This window comes from Tenebrio molitor, chromosome 4 (genome assembly GCF_963966145.1).
Source record: "Tenebrio molitor chromosome 4, icTenMoli1.1, whole genome shotgun sequence".
NCBI classification, from domain to species: Eukaryota; Metazoa; Arthropoda; class Insecta; order Coleoptera; family Tenebrionidae; genus Tenebrio; species Tenebrio molitor.
In genome coordinates this window covers 25862837-25881427 of record NC_091049.1, presented here as the reverse complement: position 1 = coordinate 25881427, position 18591 = coordinate 25862837, and the positions used below count along the sequence as shown (strand labels likewise).

Genomic DNA, 18591 nt, shown 5'->3' with positions numbered 1-18591 from the left:
TTTCGCTAGAGTGTACCCACGTCAAAATCTATAGGCTTTGCCATTTCTATTGAAACACCACCTGTTGATTGACAGTTTGGCAACGCTGCAAATATGTTTAGTAATTTTTTGACTATTATTGCCAATCTTGAATGTCATGTCATATTTGACTCAACGCGTCTCATTCAATTATAACCCAATAATTATCAAGAATTTATTGTTTTTTCGCGAAAATAGAGCAAAATAGAAAAAAAAAACGTCCTTATGGGTGCTGACATGAAGAGAACTCTTATTAAATTATATGATACACTGCATTTAAGTCAACCAATGTGGTCAGTCGAAAAAATTTGTGTTGAAATTTCAGAAATCTTTTCCGTAAGTTAAAAAAGGTGTTTTTCTATCATTCTAAAAAGCGTCAGCGTCTTCAGCTTAGAACGTATTTCCATTTGCTAACAATGCTGATTTAGGTAGGTATAACATCAAAATTAAATCCCGCACTTTTTATCACACGCCACTTGGCACATGCGTCTTGAGGAGACACCTTAAATTATTGTTCTAAATTGGAATTAATTGTAACTTTGATTTTCATCTCTTCAGCTAAACTTTAAGTACAGTTTTATTTGTTATTAATTATTATAACTCATTTAACTTTAACAGCAGAAAAGTGAGGTTACGTGTTAGTTTCGTCGATCCTCTGTGGTTTCAGTATAAGAAATATTCAATAAAAAAAGCATTTCAGCAAGTGTAGTTTATTAAAATACTTAATACATATAAGTACATTAAAATAAACCAAAATAATTATTTTTTAACTTAAACTTTTCCCCAATTCATTCAATTATGAGTTCCTCAAACTCCTGATTTTTTAATCCTTACAATCTTATCCCACATTGTCTATATACCCCCATAATACCAATTTCTTTTTCCAGATAGGTATCTGATATTACTGTCTAGAGAATTATCCAATCACACCTGAGAGGCGAAATCCTTCAAGATTCCAAAACTGGCGCCAATCCTTTGATTTTGTAATTTCCTTATTCATTGATTAAAATTCTTTGAGTTTCCCTTGGGTTTTACCTTCCACCTTCCAGCAGGAACACTAACCACGACAGATAACCACGCTAAAAACCACTCACTCACATTTGTAGTGGTAGGACTCGCAGGCGTAAAATTTTTAGATTTCTATTGACATTTATATTAAATTATTAATTATTATATATATTAAGAATGCACGATGCGTCGACGAGATAAATAATTGCTAAATGTGTAGTTAGATCATTGATTTAACAATTTATCATACTTATTTTGACAGTGATTTGCTTTGACGTTTTAGGAACTAGAAAATGTCAAAATTTCAAATTTCTCACTAAAAGCCCTTTTACAACCAACCGAACCTGTTACACATTGCTAAATTTTAGGAAAAATCCAACAGGTGGTGTTTCAATAGAAATGGCAGAGCCTATAGTTTTAGGTTATGTTTTCATTTTAATCATTGAACCAAAAATGTTTTGAACACTTGAAGCGAAATAGAGCAACTAAAAGAACTGGAGCAATTTAATAAAGTTTATAAAAAACACAAAGAAAAGAAAAACAGAAGGTGACACTAGAAATTGAAAACAGGTAGGTAGAACTAACAAACTAAACAACCAAAATCATCCAAAGCAAACCTTAAAATTGAAAATCGCTTTCCATTTCTAAGTGAGATTCCGCTAAAGATATAATTATGGGTGGAACATCTCTAACATTAGCTTTAATTATAGTTGAATTTTTTTAATAAACAATTGTCAAAACGTTGTCTTGTTGGTATGAGCCAAACTGTGATTTTCATGATAATACGATTGGTCACATTGAGTGTCAACATTTTTTTTATGTAACTGAGCCTGCGCCCTAACGAGCGAGAGTTTATTTCAAATTCGAAAAGGTTTCTCCTGATTTCTCATTAAATTTGTTTTGAAAATGAATTCACGAAAGAAAGGTACGGGAAGTGAAGTGAACATAACCTTAACCATGATTTGGTGTCAAATTATTATACAGCTGGTCCATATGTCCAAATTTTAGGGTGGTACAGTATGGTTTTTTACTTCATTTTGACACTGACAATTGTTTATTAAAAAAATTTCACTATAGGTGTTGACAATGCAAGATGCTGTTCTTCCATTAATGTCAATTTTTTTTTAATACAATTGTCATATTGTCAATGTCCAAACTCCCCCAAAGACCAGACTGTACCACCTTAAAACCTTTCGTTTCGGAACATCTGAATCATAAAATCTCCTTAAATCAGATTTGAGGTTATATCAATAATTTTGAAGTCAGAAAAATTTCAAGTGCAAGCAAAATTTTTTACCAAAAGACAAAAAATAAAGACGATAATGACACTGAAAAATGCAACTGAACATATTCAGTGGCGCAAGCGCCTTCACATCATATACGAGTACAATTGACATTTTATGTTGCCAACCGAATAATAATTAATGGTTCATAGTGCTCATACCAACATGACAATATTTTGACAATTGTTTTAAAGAAAAAAATTAACTTTAGTTGAGTTAAAAAATTTTGGAATTTATTTGCCGTCAATTTAAACAAATGAATACTTTGAAAAATCAAAAAATCATGGATACCAACCGGGCAATATGAAAAGAACTAGTGATTTAACCAACCTAACAACTGCAATTTTGACTTTGACAGTCCAGGTTTTTTATGAATGTACAGTCGCGAGCAATAAATTTTGATCGTCAAGGTCATTCTTTGACCCAACAAAAATGCTCCATTGTAAAACAGTCGTAAATATCACAACCTACCATCATGTTGTATGACATTAATTGTCATTTTTTTCTCATTTTTTTGACACTTTGTTGACTAAGCATAATCAGGCAGGGAAAATTTTTTAATTTGTAACAATCTAACCAAATTTTGAAATGACATTAACGACCAAAATTTATTGCTCGCGACAGTACAGTCGATTGCAAAAAAATCGAGTACACCATAAAAATCAAAAGCACTGAATTTTCCCATTTTCAACACATGTAAATCAGTCTTTTCTGACTTTTAATGGCATAGATTTTCTGTTATGTCTAACACAAAAAATGTCATTATGTCTGATGTAAGAAATGAAACGTTTTGACATTTTGCTTGTCTCGGTGACATCAAAATTGACAACAAGAAGGATTAATCAAACCATAGAAAATTTGATGCACTCAATTTTTTTGAAATCGTCTGTACTTATAAGCGCGGGAAGTTACTTTTCTTGGTAGTGTCAATTTAACGACAAGTCTCCAATCCACATCTATAATCTTCCGACTAAAGTCCATTTTTTAATTATATTCGGGTGGATCAATAATTAATAAACAGAACAACAGTTATATTGCTATCTCTTTTCGGCATAATGTAAAACAAGCTATTGAATTCTTGTACAGTTGGGAGCAATCAATTTTTGTCGTCAAGGTCATTCTTTGACACAATGGAAAGGGCTCTTATGTGAAACGGACATAACCTCTAATAAATTCTATTTGTATTGTCTTGTCAAGATCTTGACAACTTTTTGAGAGTCCCACCCTAGCTTTTGACACATCCGCCTCTATCAGCGAAATAATTTTTACTCTGTTAAAATACGATATTGTGGGCAATAATTTTGAATGTTTAGAATCAAATTTTGACATTTTTTTTTAAATTTACGTTTTATTGACATTGGCCCTAATTAAGCAGGCAAAATTTTTAGGAAATTTCAAATTTCATTACCTTGACCAAGAATTAAGTCTCGCGACTGTACGTCTTGTATTAAGCCCGTCCCACTATGTATCTCGTTTTGGCATGTGTAATTAGAGCAAGACGCGAGTTGTACGTTTATTACATTAGCGACGTTAAATTTTTAGGTTAGGTTTTAACCACATTTGTGATGGTTTTGTTTAATTTTGTTTGAAATTTCCACCGTACGATGCCAACGAAAAGCTACGCAGCAAGTGGACAGATAATGTTGAAATTGCGCAAAGTTCTGAAAAGAACTGTTTTTTGAAAAACAAATTGAAAACGGAGAAATAAATTTGCAGAAAAACCAAGAAAGCACGAAAGAATACAACTCAAAATCTCAAAAATTGAAAAAAAAATAGATATTTACGATATAAGTGGGATAAGAGCATTATTAACACGTGTGCGAAATTTGCATAACGAGGCGAAGCCGAGTTATGTAATGTAATTGCACAAGAACGCATTCCCGCACTCCGAAGATAACCGGGAAATGCCGATTTTGAGGCTTGAGTTTTGGAGTGGACATTATCCTCGCCAAATCTCAACCTTATTGAACACTTTTGGTATGTACGTCGTACACAGAATAAAAAAAAAGTAATTCACATTTAGTAATGAAATTATAGTGGATGTCTCCAATTTTGAAGTTATGTTATTTTTATAAAATAGGGGGCACGGCATCGAAGTAGAATTTATTCATCGTTACGGATATCAAGTAATGAATATACATTTGGAAGCATTATTATTTTGTTATAAATATTATTATTATTATTATTATTATTACCAAGGTAGTCTGACGTTAGACATAAGACAAAGACTTTTTTTATGTTTGTAATTTGTAATTTTTTCATTGCTGCTTATCACAACAGATCCAGAATATGTAATAAAATGTAAACATTTCCCCTGTAAATATTTACCGATTGAACATTTACAAGAAAAAGACCTTGAAAATGTCGTCGATTGTTATCAGGAAAACGCAGAATCAAATTTTTAAGAATATATTAGCGAGAAGAAAGAGTAAAGTGCATTTGGGACAATAAAGGCAACGATCAAGACGTCTTCACGAATACAATACCTCGGTTCTGCACCGATGCCTCAATTTATTTTTATTGTGGCTTAATGTGTTTAATAGTAAAGCGCCTAGACCTTGTAAAAAACATGTCAAGACACCCGTATGCCATATTAAATCACTATCAACAGTAATCAGGCCGGAGGTCATGTCAGTAAGTGGTGCCCCAATTACTAAGAGAAATGGAGCACTCTCTCCGGCAACTCCTCAACTCTTTAATTATTTACTCCAGATAGGACTCATCAAATTGACAAAAACGTGTCCGAACGTCACATTTACAGACTAAACCAGAATTTCGTTAGCAAAACGTGAAACACTCAAATCTCTCAAACAGTCTGACAGTTCGTCCCAGATTTGTTTGCTCTTGTAAAACAAAGTTCTTGTACTCGGCTTTAATCTAGTAGGTTGGATTTTGACAAATGTCGGAAAGCAAAGATGAGACCTTTCTCTAATATGTATTTATTAACGTTCTTTGGTACACAAATATACAAACGAGAATCGTTCGCTTACACTAATAATACATTTAGTTATGCTATAAGTAGTATAAAATAGTGGTAGAAAGTTAAAAAAACAACAATACAAAAAATTTTCATAATGAATATCACTTCTTCGAAAAATATCATCGGATGACGATTTTTTGTACTCTTTCGATTTCTAATATTTTTGTGAATACTTCCGGTTCTGATCTATTCGTTCTTCTATCTCCTGTGGAATGTGAAGGTGAAGGTGTTTTTGGGCAAGGCCAAAGACCCCACAGGAACTGTATAATTGGGACAATCCGCCACTATCGTGTACTTCTGCATCAGCCCTCCCAGAATTCCAAAACTGACCAGCTGCACCATCTTGGAGCCCATGCAGCTCCTCTTGCCGCCGCCGAACGGCAAGAAATGGTCCGGTTTGGCGAAGCGATCGTCTTTGATGAACCTCTCCGGCTTGAACATGTCCGGCTGCTCCCACAACTCTTCGGACATGCTGAGGTCGTAGTTGTTCAAGAAGACGACGGTGCCCTCCTCTATATGATAACCTAAACGAAACGATTAGTTGTGCGGGTGCGACCACAAACGCTCCGGTGCTACTACCTCCGATGTAGCTGTCGCAATTGGCCACTCTCGGTACAATGGGAGAGGCGATCAGGCGGATCGCCTCGTAGATGGTGGCCTCGGTGTAAGGGAGCATGGGCCTGTCCGAGATCGTGACCTGTTTGCCCCCCAACACCCGGTCGATCTCGTCTTGGATGTTGCTCTGGACCTGGGGCTCCTTGGCCAAATACGCCAACAGCTTGACCAAGAAGTTGGCGACGGCGGAGTGGCCCCCGATGATGTCCTCCAAGGCGAACAGCGCCGAGTCCCACGTCAACTCGGGGGCCTCCTCGCTCTTCACGTACTTGACCAGGCTGTCGACGTAGTCGTCGGGGTCGGAGTTGGGGTCGAAGTCGTCGAAGCGGCTCCCGATGATGTGGGTCAGGACGAAGTCGCGAATTTTGTGCGTGGCTTTGTTGATCCGTTTGAGGTTCTTCTCGTGGAAGGGCATCAAGAACGGGAGGAAGTCGGCAGCGTAGCCTTGGTTGACCTCGTAGAAGATGTCGTCGTAGTTGTCCACCATCTCGACGAAGGTCTCGTCGGCGAGGTCGAAGCTTTTGGAGCAGAAGTGCCGCGTGAAGATGTCCGCGCAAACGCGCGAGATGATCGCCTTGGTTGGGAGGGAACCCACGGCTACCGACTCCACGATGGACTGAGTACCCGCGGTGATGAGCTGTTCCAAAGAGTAGAACCTGTTGGTGAAGGCTCTGGGAAAAGTGTAGGCTTTGAGCATGTCGCGTTTCGTCTTCTGCGTGGTGGACCAATTGCAGAAAGCTAGAGCTACAGAATCGTCAATCGTCATAAATCTGGTACCACCTGGCAGTACTCACAGTTCTCCTTGTTGCCGCAGAAGAGCTGCTGGTAGCGCTCGAAGTTGGGCCTCGAGTTGAAGTGGTGTCCCTTGGTGGCGAGCGCTTCTCGTATGTTCTTGCGTCCATTGATGACCACGCACTTGACGTAGCCCAGCTGGAGCCTGAACACCTGTCCGAACTTCTTCGACAGGTGGTTGAAGGCCTGGTAGGGCACGTCGTAGCCGGCCATCAGGTGGAGGTGGCCGATCACGGGCAGCCTCATCGGCGTGGGCGGCCGGACGCCGCCCCCCTTGCCAATTCTGTGGGACTCGACTATGGCGAACGCGAGGCTCACCAAAACGAAGGCCACCAAGTAGAGGGTGAACTGGCTGATCTGGATGAGGAACATTTCCGCGACGGCTTCGGACCAATCCACCAGAGAACAACGTTTCGATACGGTGTGGAGACGTCGTCTGCTCCATCGGATTCATCTAATCTCGTTTTATACGGGTGATTTCAATAATGCCATTCATGTATTCGATCGGTTTGAATACCACGGTGGTGGTTTAGCATAAAGACGCGGAGCACGCGGGTGGCGCCGTCCTCGTCGGACGCACCGACAACCCGGACAAGACGAAAACCCAGCACGCCGACGTGCACGGCACGGTTGTCCTTTTTCGGAATCGAAATTAATTTTTTTACGAAAATATGATCATTTCTTTTCTGCATTCAAACAACCAAAACCAACCACAACATTCGGAATTGCGAGAGCGGTGATTGAGATTTTTTGTAGAAGAGCTCGATACCTTCGACGCATTTGCATCCAGCGAGTGGGACGCAATTTTTGCTCTAGGAATTGAACGATCAAGTATTTTACTGAGCGACTTGTCGACGTGAAACTGAAAAAATTCAGTCATCGTGTTCTGAAAGAAGTCCGAGAGGAGGTCCTTGGCAGATTTGAGAGTCATCGTTCAAGATGACAATTCACGGAGGGAAGGTTAGAGTGCATTGTGAAGATTAATTAAAAAGTTCTTTGAACAACATTTTCAAGGAAGGTTGGAGAGCGGTAATCCATTGTGGTTCGGTGGTTTTTGGTTTTAGATGGTTGGGACGGTGGTAGTTGCGCTACGAGAGTATAGAATGGTATTTTTCTGCACGAGTGGGAAATGTGACCGCACTAGTCGCGTGCAGCAATCACACGAGTCACATAAAATTTTCTTTTGTACACAGCTTCAAAACAGGTAGTTCCCGATGTTTTTTTACCTTGCAACAGAAACTAGGACAAATCGCTTTGTAATGTTGGTATTAAATGACGTAAGACAGACGGAAACGTCAATTCACTTTAAACAAAATGGATGTTTAATTATTATTAATGGTTTACAAATCAGGGAATCAGGAAATAAAGCAGTATCGAATTTGATTCCCTAATTTCAGATGGCGTGAAAATGCTTTCGCCGAAGTCGTTCATTTTGAAAAAATTAAAGCAGAAACGCCAGTAGGTATATGCTTGTTGAATAATATACTATTCGTTCCAAAATGATACTGGTATCGTAGTAGGTTTTAACAATTTGAGTGTTTTGAATTTTAACCCATATTAGAAAAATGATACCAACTATTATCTATTCACTTTGATTGTGACCGCAACGAAAAAAATAGTAGGCGCTGTTTAGCTGTGTGCTGTATACGTTTTACACTAAATATTTGTGTGGTGTGAACATGATGTGAAAATGTCAGAATTGCCAAACCTTGACAATGGTAGTAAAGCAATGATTTCAATGTATTTATCAAAATTAATAACGGAAATCAATATTTGAAGTAGGAGAAACTAAAAACGTCTGTCAGATAAAAATTAATCAGACAGAAAGAAACATGAAGTTTAGAAAAGTGTTTTATAGGAGATGAAAAGGCAGAAGGCATCAAACTACAGTACTTACTAGCCAAAATGTACAACAAAAAGCACAAATAGAGTTAACTTTATTGGTGATATTCGTCTTTGTGAGTTGTTTTCCGTTGGCTTCAATAAAATGTCTCGAAACAAGTCAATATTAACCGTTTGTTCTTAACTTTGAGAAGACGACATGGCATTTCCTTTTTGAATTCTGAAATTTCGTACCAACACTCAATTTTATTAGATACGCGCACAAAGTCTACGTCGAAAAACGTTTGCGCAAGTCGTTCTCCGTTCTGCCTTCTGTGAGCGTGACGTTTCTGCCAAAATGGCGCCTCCGAGAGTTGCCAACTGCGACTGGATTTAGTGTTATCTAAAATTCCCTATCAATAACCTAGCAACTGAAAAGTTACTAGGGACTGGTCACAATCAAAATGAATAGATATTATGTATCAAGAACTGCCAAATCAATCAAAAAATATTAACTAAATCAGTTTGTAATGGTTTTAAAGCAATTGCCACTCCTCAGAGTAATAAAATGTTTTGACTAGTTTACGTTGGGTAAACCCGAGACATCATTTCACCTTTTCGTGAATTTTTGAATTTTGACAACAGGCAGTGAATGACAAAAATGATATTTGACACTTGTCAGAGTCAACGTAGTGAAAAAAAAAAGCAAACGTGAGGTATGCAATTCCGTTTAAAGTAAATTTCGGTCACATGTTTCTACTATCATTGCTTGCTTCGAATTTCTTGGAATGTCGGCTGTAATCGCCAGATCTAGCAACATTGATTCGTTTTAGTAATATATAAAATGTTAGTTCGGGACCAGGAGAAAAAAAGGATATGAAACAACCCAAAAGGAACTAAAATTCTCGAAATATCACTAATTTTTACGCACCCCAAAAGTACCCAAATATCTAGGTATAGACCACTAAAAATTGGGCACACGAATAGTACGGGATCATTATAAATATTTGTAACAACTAGTGGGCGTAGCGGCGTACCTAAAGCATAGCGCACAACCACCTACGATGGTACAATCATTTATAATGAGCCTGCATATTAAACAACAAGTTTCATAAGACCAGTCTTGAAGCACGAATTCAAGTTTAAAAAACGAGTGACGTAGCCACGAGTTATTTTAAAGAATGAGTGCTTCAAGGTCTTATGTACTTAACGAGTTTTTTACACTATTTTTTGTAATTTGCCCTTGTTATGCCGTTTTTAAACAAAAATTGTTACTTTAGTCGATATAGTGATTTTTGTGGCATTTGGTAGTGTCTTCACTTTAAAAGTAAAAATTTGACTAATTTTAGTCGCCTTTTGTTTTGTTAGATCGTAGAAAAAATGTTGTATGCAACACGTGCAAAAAGTGTTATTGCACTTGACGTGTTGTCCCACTCGCCTGCGGCTCTTGGGCCAATTTTCACGTCGCGTGCAATAATCTTTCACTTTTTGCACTTGTTGCGTAAATAACTATTGTATTTTGATACATTTCATATCATTTAGGTATTAATTAATACATCTTCTTTGTAAGACCCAAAATAAATAATAAGAAAAAAAATGACTAAAATCATCAAAAAGTTCAACAGTATATTATTATAAGACGCTTTATTATCACATGAGTGAATTTAAAGCACGACGCGCGTAGCGAGGAGTGCTTTAATGGAACGAATGTGATAATACGTCTTATTAAACGAGTGTAATATACTGTTAATTGTTACGATTTTACATCATCTAATAGTATATTAAAAGACAAGTTTCATAAGACCAGTCTTGAAGCACGAATTCAAGATTAAAAAACGAGTGGCGTAGCCACGAGTTATTTTAAAGAATGAGTGCTTCAAGGTCTTATGAAACGAGTTTTTTTATACTATTTTTTGTAATTTGCCCTTTTTAAGCCGTTTTTAAACAAAATGTTTACTTTCCTCGATTTAGGGATTTTCGTGGCGGTTGGTAATGTATTAATTTTAAAAGTGAAAATTTGATCAAGTCTTCAAAGTCGCCTTTTGTTTTATCCAAATTCTGTCACAAAACACGAATATGAAAGATAATCTTTCATGTACGCCCGCTGAAATACGTGAAATTCCCAAAAATACGGTCGCGAATTTGTTGCCCGATAAATCCTGATAAATAATTCTTTGCACATTATGTAATTTAAACTGACACGCATGACGGATCAAGCTTTGCCAACCTAAAAATTTTCGTAAAATGTTCCGTGAAATAATAGCTATAAGGACATCCCAGATGATGACGTCGCGTTCGTTAATATGTCTATTAGAGAATCAAAATGGAGGCAAATTACAAAAAACCTTATTACACTTAAGTAATAATGCGAACGTAAAATTTGTTGTTTATTGTAACACAACTAATTTACTAAAATTGATTTTTAAATTTTAGGCTACCTATTAACTCGTCATTATTATCAGAAATATTGTATATTTTGAAAATAATACATTATAATCGTTTTCAACGACATCCTTGTTGCTTGTTGTCAGTGTCATTTTTAACACGTTGTTGCAGATTGTACGCATACATTCATAATCATAATTCAGAGTATAAGCAAATCCTAGTTAAAAAAATGTCACACAAGAAACTGAGGTTATGGTAACAGAAAATTTGTATTTGGTGCATAAACATCAACAACAAACAATAAAATTCACTCTTTAACATGGTGTAAACCATGGTGTAAAAGTTAGTCATCCTCCGAATCCGAATACATATTTTCTTTGGTTTGTCGGAAATGACAGATAATAATTTGAATTTGTCAGCTTGTCAATTTGTCAATTCAAAATTACTAAACTGAAACAGCAAGTGATGCCAACATACTGTCAGCACGAATGTCATTGAAAACGATTATAAAAGTTTAATTTTAAAACGATGTGGCTGGCGCCACCTAGAGCAGGAAAAACGTATTGCAGTTGTCACGACGAATAAAGTTCCCTTTAAAGATCAAGTGTCTCCACAGACTATCAAAGAATTAAGACGTTGCATAAAACGAAGTAAAGATGTGCAACACTAGCTCTGCTTGTCATAATCATGGGAAATTTAATTTGAAAATTATCTATAGTAAAAATGATGTAAAATGTCATTTTTGACAGTGCTGCTTATGTTCTTGTAAATATTGGGTGATTCACAATGATTGTGGATGAATATGGCAACTATGTACGAAAATTTATGTGCCAACTCTGCAGGTAGGATAGAATTGACATTTCTATGACAGTTCATAGTCGCGCAATTTTGAAAATTGTCAAATCAATGTGCAATGGTATAAAAATAATCAAATGCACGCTTATGAAATATCATACAAATGTCAACTCTACCCCACCCACACAGTTACCACATACATTTTCGTACATAGTTGCCATACTTATCCACAATCATTTTGAATCACCCAATACCTAATGGTGGCTATTATTCACGAGGAGGGAATAATAGCAATTACGTGCGATTAGGATACTACAGTTTTTCTTTTTTTTTGTTATCTTGGTAAACTTTGTTCCTATTAGGTTGGTAGCCCTTTCAGTGTCATTCTTGATCCATAATTTTTTCAGTTTCTGCTATAATTTTGTCAAAATGGGCGACTTCGGTGAAAGCATTTTGGCGCCACCTGAAATTCGGGAATCAAATTCGATACTGCTTTATTTGCTGATTCCCTAATTTGTAAACGATTAATAATAATTAAACGACCATTTTGTTTAAAGTGAATTGACGTTTCCGTCTGTCCTACGTAATATAATACCAACTTTACAAAGCGATTTGCCCTAGTTTCTGTTGCAAAGTAAAAAATATCGGGAAGTACCTACTATTGTGGGCAAAAAAAGTGGGACATCAAAGTTCTGTCAGTTTTGAAAAATTCGATGTAGTTCACGCTTTATTGTCATTTTTTTGATACTTTTCCAGCTGACAGTTTAAAAATTTAGTTTTTTCACTACTAGTGATAAAGTCTAGCTTTATCGGTTGTCATAGAACACTGAGAAGTTTCGTTTTTCTACGTTGGCCCAGTGACAGGTAAATAATTTTTCATTATTAACCAGTGGTGAATAATGGAACAACCGTCACCTAGCAACGAAAGATTGTCGTCTATTTCATTGGTTAACGGAGACGATTTTCATACCAACTGTCAAAAAGTGACAAGTCGGATCCGTCGCATCCGACAAAATAATTATTATCAGAAAGGGTTTTAACGTATCTAGTAGTGAAAAAAATAGTATATAAACCACGGTGGAGAAGTCCCTTATAGCCTTCGTGCCTTATAACCCTCGGCGCGCCTTGGTCTCTAATCTTGGCGCTCTGGCTATAATCATGAACTTCTCCACCTTGGTATATAATATACTATTATACTCCTATTTTCCTTTTCCAAATGCCCTCTTCTTTTGATAAAGGTAGATTTTCATTGGAACTTTACATTAAATAAATATTCACTACGTGCTTACTTCCAATCATTCCCTACAACCTACAATACTTAATGACAACGTCAATCAATTCAAAGTTTTGCCCGCAATAGTACCTGTTTTGAAGCTGTGTACAAAAGAAAATTTTATGTGACTCGTGTGATTTCTGCACGCGACTAGTGCGGTCACATTTCCCACTCGTGCAGAAAAATACCATTTAATACTCTCGTTGCGCGACTACGACTGTACCAACCATCTAAAACCAAAAACCACCGAACCACAATGGTTTACCGCTCCCTAACCTTCAGTGAAAATGTTTTTCAAAGAACTTTTTAATTAATCTTCCCTCCGTGAACTGTCATCTCGAACGATGACTCTCAAATCTGCCAAGGACCTCCTTTCGGACTTCTTTCAGAACATGATGACTGAATTTTTTCAATTTCACGTCCACAAGTCGCTCAGTAAAATACTTAATCCTTCAATTCCTAGAGCAAAAATTGCGTCCCACTCGCTGGATGCAAATGCGTCGAAGGTATCCAGCTCTTCTACAAAAAATCTCAACCACCGCTTTCGCAATTCTGTATGTTTTGGTTGGTTTTGGTTGTTCAAATGCAGGAAAGAAATGATCATATTTTCGTAAAAAAATTAATTTCGATTCCGAAAAAGGACAACCGTGCCGTGCACGTCGCCGTGCTGCGTTTTCGTCGGGTCCGGGTTGTCGGTGCGTCCGACGAGGATGGCGCCACCCGCGTGCTCCGCGTCTTTATGCTAAACCACCACCGTGGTATTCAAACCGATCGAATACATGAATGGCATTATTGAAATCACCCGTATAAAACGAGATTAGATGAATCCGATGGAGCAGACGACGTCTCCACACCGTATCGAAACGTTGTTCTCTGGTGGATTGGTCCGAAGCCGTCGCGGAAATGTTCCTCATCCAGATCAGCCAGTTCACCCTCTACTTGGTGGCCTTCGTTTTGGTGAGCCTCGCGTTCGCCATAGTCGAGTCCCACAGAATTGGCAAGGGGGGCGGCGTCCGGCCGCCCACGCCGATGAGGCTGCCCGTGATCGGCCACCTCCACCTGATGGCCGGCTACGACGTGCCCTACCAGGCCTTCAACCACCTGTCGAAGAAGTTCGGACAGGTGTTCAGGCTCCAGCTGGGCTACGTCAAGTGCGTGGTCATCAACGGACGCAAGAATATACGAGAAGCGCTCGCCACCAAGGGACACCATTTCAACTCGAGACCGAACTTCGAGCGCTACCAGCAGCTCTTCTGCGGCAACAAGGAGAACTGTGAGTACTGCCAGGTGGTACCAGATTTATGACGATTGACGATTCCGTAGCTCTAGCTTTCTGCAATTGGTCCACCACGCAGAAAACGAGACGCGACATGCTCAAAGCCTACACCTTTCCCAGAGCCTTCACCAACAGGTTCTACTCTTTGGAACAGCTCATCACCGCGGGTACTCAGTCCATCGTGGAGTCGGTAGCCCTGAGTGCCCTTCCGACCAAAGCCATCATCTCGCGCGTTTGCGCCGACATCTTCACGCGGCACTTCTGCTCCAAAAGCTTTGACCTCGCCGACGAGACCTTCGTCGAGATGGTGGACAACTACGACGACATCTTCTACGAGGTCAACCAAGGCTACGCCGCCGACTTCCTCCCGTTCTTGATGACTTTCCACGAGAAGAACCTTAAACGGATCAACAAAGCCACGCACAAGATTCGCGACTTCGTCCTGACGCACATCATCGGGAGCCGCTTCGACGACTTCGACCCCAACTCCGACCCCGACGACTACGTCGACAGCCTGGTCAAGTACGTTAAGAGCGAGGAGGCCCCCGAGTTGACGTGGGACACGGCGCTGTTCGCCTTAGAGGACATCATCGGGGGCCACTCCGCCGTCGCCAACTTCTTGGTCAAGCTGTTGGCGTACTTGGCCAAGGAGCCCCAGGTACAGAAAAACATCCAAGACGAGATCGACCGGGTGTTGGGGGGCAAACAGGTCACTATCTCAGACAGGCCCATGCTTCCTTACACCGAGGCCACCATCTACGAGGCGATCCGCCTGATCGCCTCTCCCATAGTACCGAGAGTGGCCAACTGCGACAGCTCCATAGGAGGTAGTAGCACCGGAGCGTTTGTGGTCGCACCCGCACAACTAATCGTTTCGTCTAGGTTACCACATAGAGGAGGGCACCGTCGTCTTCTTGAACAACTACGACCTCAGCATGTCCGAAGAATTGTGGGACCAACCGGACAAGTTCAAGCCGGAGAGGTTCATCAGAGACGATCGCTTCGCCAAACCGGACCATTTCTTGCCGTTCGGCGGCGGCAAGAGGAGCTGCATGGGCTCCAAGATGGTGCAGCTGGTCAGTTTTGGGATTCTGGGAGGGCTGATGCAGAAGTACACGATAGTGGCGGATTGTCCCAATTATACAGTTCCTGTGGGGTCTTTGGCCTTGCCCAAAAACACCTTCACCTTCACATTCCACAGGAGATAGAAGAACGAATAGATCAGAACCGGAAGTATTCACAAAAATATTAGAAATCGAAAGAGTACAAAAAATCGTCATCCGATGATATTTTTCGAAGAAGTGATATTCATTATGAAAATTTTTTGTATTGTTGTTTTTTTAACTTTCTACCACTATTTTATACTACTTATAGCATAACTGAATGTATTATTAGTGTAAGCGAACGATTCTCGTTTCTATATTTGTGTACCAAAGAACGTTAATAAATACATATTAGAAAAAAGTCTCTTCTTTGCTTTCCGACATCTGTCAAAATCCAACCTACTAGATTAGAGCCGAGTACAAGAACTTAGTTTTACAAAAGCAAACAAATCTGGGACGATGAACTGTCAGACTGTTTGACAGATTTGATTGTTTCACGTTTTGCTAACGAAATTCTTATTTAGTGTGTAAATGTGACATTCGGTCACATTTTTGTAAATTTTTAGCCGTTACAATTTATTAGATGTGTCGTTGGCAATATTTGTTTGCATTTGGAAGTGTGCCTGTTTGTCATTCCGGCGCATTAACTTTGACACATATTGCGATTGTAATTTAGTCAATTTCTCTTTGATTATAATAATTTAACGATTTGGTAAACGAAATAGGAAATGGGTTAGTGGATCGGGCCAGGACTAAGACAAACATTTTCACTTTTACCTAGAATTTGCCGAAATCTGGTTCCACGAAGGGTCGAAGTAGTCAAAACAATTGAGCAATTGAAAGAAGTGTGAATTTAAATATAGGATATTTATCTGACTCTAAATGCACGACTAAATAGGTATAGTGTAAGCATCTGCGAACAAAAATTATTTTTCGAATAAAAAAATAAGCCAGTGGTGTTAAACATTTGGGTACGGAGTGAAGAATATCTTCTGCTTTGCAATGTAAGAAAGAAGAAAATTTCTTTGCGAAGGGTATCTTGGAGCAAAGTTTCTTGTTAAAAATAAAATTTGTGTGAACGTTAATTTTTTAAATTTATGATGGAAAGTTTGAAGTGTGCAACTCACAGAATGTTAAGGGATCGCAAGGTCACTTACATCATCATGAAATTAATTCTGCAGATGCCCTTACTTTGTCGTGAAAGCGTAGCACATCTCATCTCAGCATTTAGATCCTAAGATCTCATTTTTAAATAAAGAATTCTGTTTTATTTTTTTTTTGCTTTTTCTTGAAGTGTTTCAGTTGAAAATTTCAAGGTCACTAACGTCAACCTGTCATCTATATCTATATAGGTATTTGATATTAATTTTACATCAACAGAAAATTCAAATACATCCATCTATATGATGTTACAACGTCGCGATCATTCTAAATATATTTTACAAATGTTCTTACTTCGTCATGAAGGTTTTCTTCTAAAACTGACTTTTAACACCACTTTTTGTTGTGAAAATTTAATTTTTACAGATATTCCTTTATAAAATTTTTATCAAAGATTTCAAGTAGGTCTGTGTAAGCAAATAAATAATGTTTAGATGATCTCAAGGCCACTAAAGTAAATATTATCTGTTGTAGACACTGTATTAATATTAACATCTTACATGTCGTGTTATTAAGAAAATTTGTAATCCAGTCAGCTTTATCGCGTAGGTAAAACAGGCCGCAAAATCCAATTTCGAGGCCGTTGTTTTTAAAGACGGCCGTTAAAGTAAACGTCATTTTAATATTTGATACAAACTAGAGTTTCCATGTAAGACTGGCCTTTATTAGATTTTTCGGGTATGAAATAGAAACCGCAGAATTAATAATACGTCCTTTTTAACTCTGAAGGAGTACCCATACGAAACTGAAACATCACTTTCACTACTCTCTTCCGACATTTTTACGATTATTTACAAAATGAATTGTTTTATTTATGTCGTTTCCATAGCGACATCTAAGCGGAATTTCTATTTATTGACAGTGCAGTAAAATTTACTTGTTCATTTTATAATAATTACCTACCTACAAATTTTCGATTGCACAAAAAATGTTGTGTGCACCTTGGCCCCGAAATCCTTTAACATCGTCGAGATTGTTCTGCCTCGGCCGCGAGCGGCCTCGGCGGTAATTTTTCTCTCGGCCGTCGGTTCATTTCTGTAATAGCATAAACATAATCGACATAAAGAAAAATGTTTTTAATGTCGTCTGAAATTAAAAAATCCGGACAGTGCCAATTACGAGACAAAAAACACCAATACTTTTCAATTGTTTCATTGCCAACAGACTCAGTCATTGTTGATCACGCTGTATTAATTACAATAATTTGATATACAGGGTGTTTTCGAAATTGAGGTGTTCCTTTTAACCTGTGATAGTATGCGTTGTTCTAAAGAGTTTTAGCCAAAGTCACCTTAGTAAAATGTGTACCGCAATGAAGATACAATAAGTTAATTTTTTTGAAATTTTTGAAACCGGTCCTGCTCAAATTTGCGTTGATTTGTTAGAAATTAGAATTGACAAAAAAAAATCAAATGAGCATGGACGTTAATCAAAAATACTGTCAGAGTTGTCATCTAATTAGTCGGAATGGTTTTATCATTACGAAAATAATGAGCTCACAGATATGTTGCTAATGTATGGGCAATGTTATCACGTTATCAGAATGCAGCTGCGGCGTCCAGAGAGTACGCAGAGCGATTTCCAGAAAGACACCATCCTGGGCCACGTCAGTTATTAATCTAGTGCAGCGGAGAAATAGACAGGACCGGACTCAAAATTTTAGAAAACAATAAAAATATTCAATCATTTATCTTCGTTAATACAAACATTTTACTAAGAAGATTTAGGCTAAAATTCTTAAGAATAATGTATAGTATCTCGTGTTACAAGGAACCCCTCAACTTCGAAAACACCCTGCATATACGTATAAATCGTGTCCTTTACAACTTATTTTTTGAGGTTAATTTAAAATTTTGGTCAGATTCTTTATTGTAATTGCTGCACACATGTTTAAGTGAAACATCAACAAATAACTTCGTAACCTTACTTTTTCGCTGTGGTTCCTATTTAATAATAAATGTTTTCTTAATATTTATTTTTCGAAAGTCATGTTTTTCATGAGGAAACAATGTGAAAATTAGAATCTCGATCATTTTTCTTTTTGCATTTCATTCACCGATGTTTCTAAAACTAATTCGATT

The 18591-nt window shown here is 38.0% G+C and overlaps 2 protein-coding genes across 2 annotated transcripts; one reads left to right on the top strand and one right to left on the bottom strand.

Annotated features, from left to right (window-relative positions):
* Window positions 1-4943: 4943 nt before the first annotated feature.
* On the bottom strand, window positions 4944-7402 carry LOC138129588 (cytochrome P450 307a1-like). Its single transcript, XM_069045889.1, has 3 exons — window positions 6699-7402; window positions 5869-6648; window positions 4944-5813 (listed from the first exon to the last, which is right to left on the bottom strand). The coding sequence occupies exons 1-3, from the start codon at window positions 7066-7068 to the stop codon at window positions 5488-5490; spliced, it is 1476 nt and encodes a 491-aa protein (XP_068901990.1). The 5' UTR covers window positions 7069-7402; the 3' UTR covers window positions 4944-5487.
* A 2769-nt stretch (window positions 7403-10171) lies between these two features.
* LOC138129585 (cytochrome P450 307a1-like) lies at window positions 10172-15686 on the top strand. The gene is made up of 3 exons (XM_069045888.1): window positions 10172-14243; window positions 14294-15073; window positions 15129-15686. The coding sequence occupies exons 1-3, from the start codon at window positions 13874-13876 to the stop codon at window positions 15452-15454; spliced, it is 1476 nt and encodes a 491-aa protein (XP_068901989.1). The 5' UTR covers window positions 10172-13873; the 3' UTR covers window positions 15455-15686.
* The last annotated feature ends 2905 nt before the right edge of the window (window positions 15687-18591 follow it).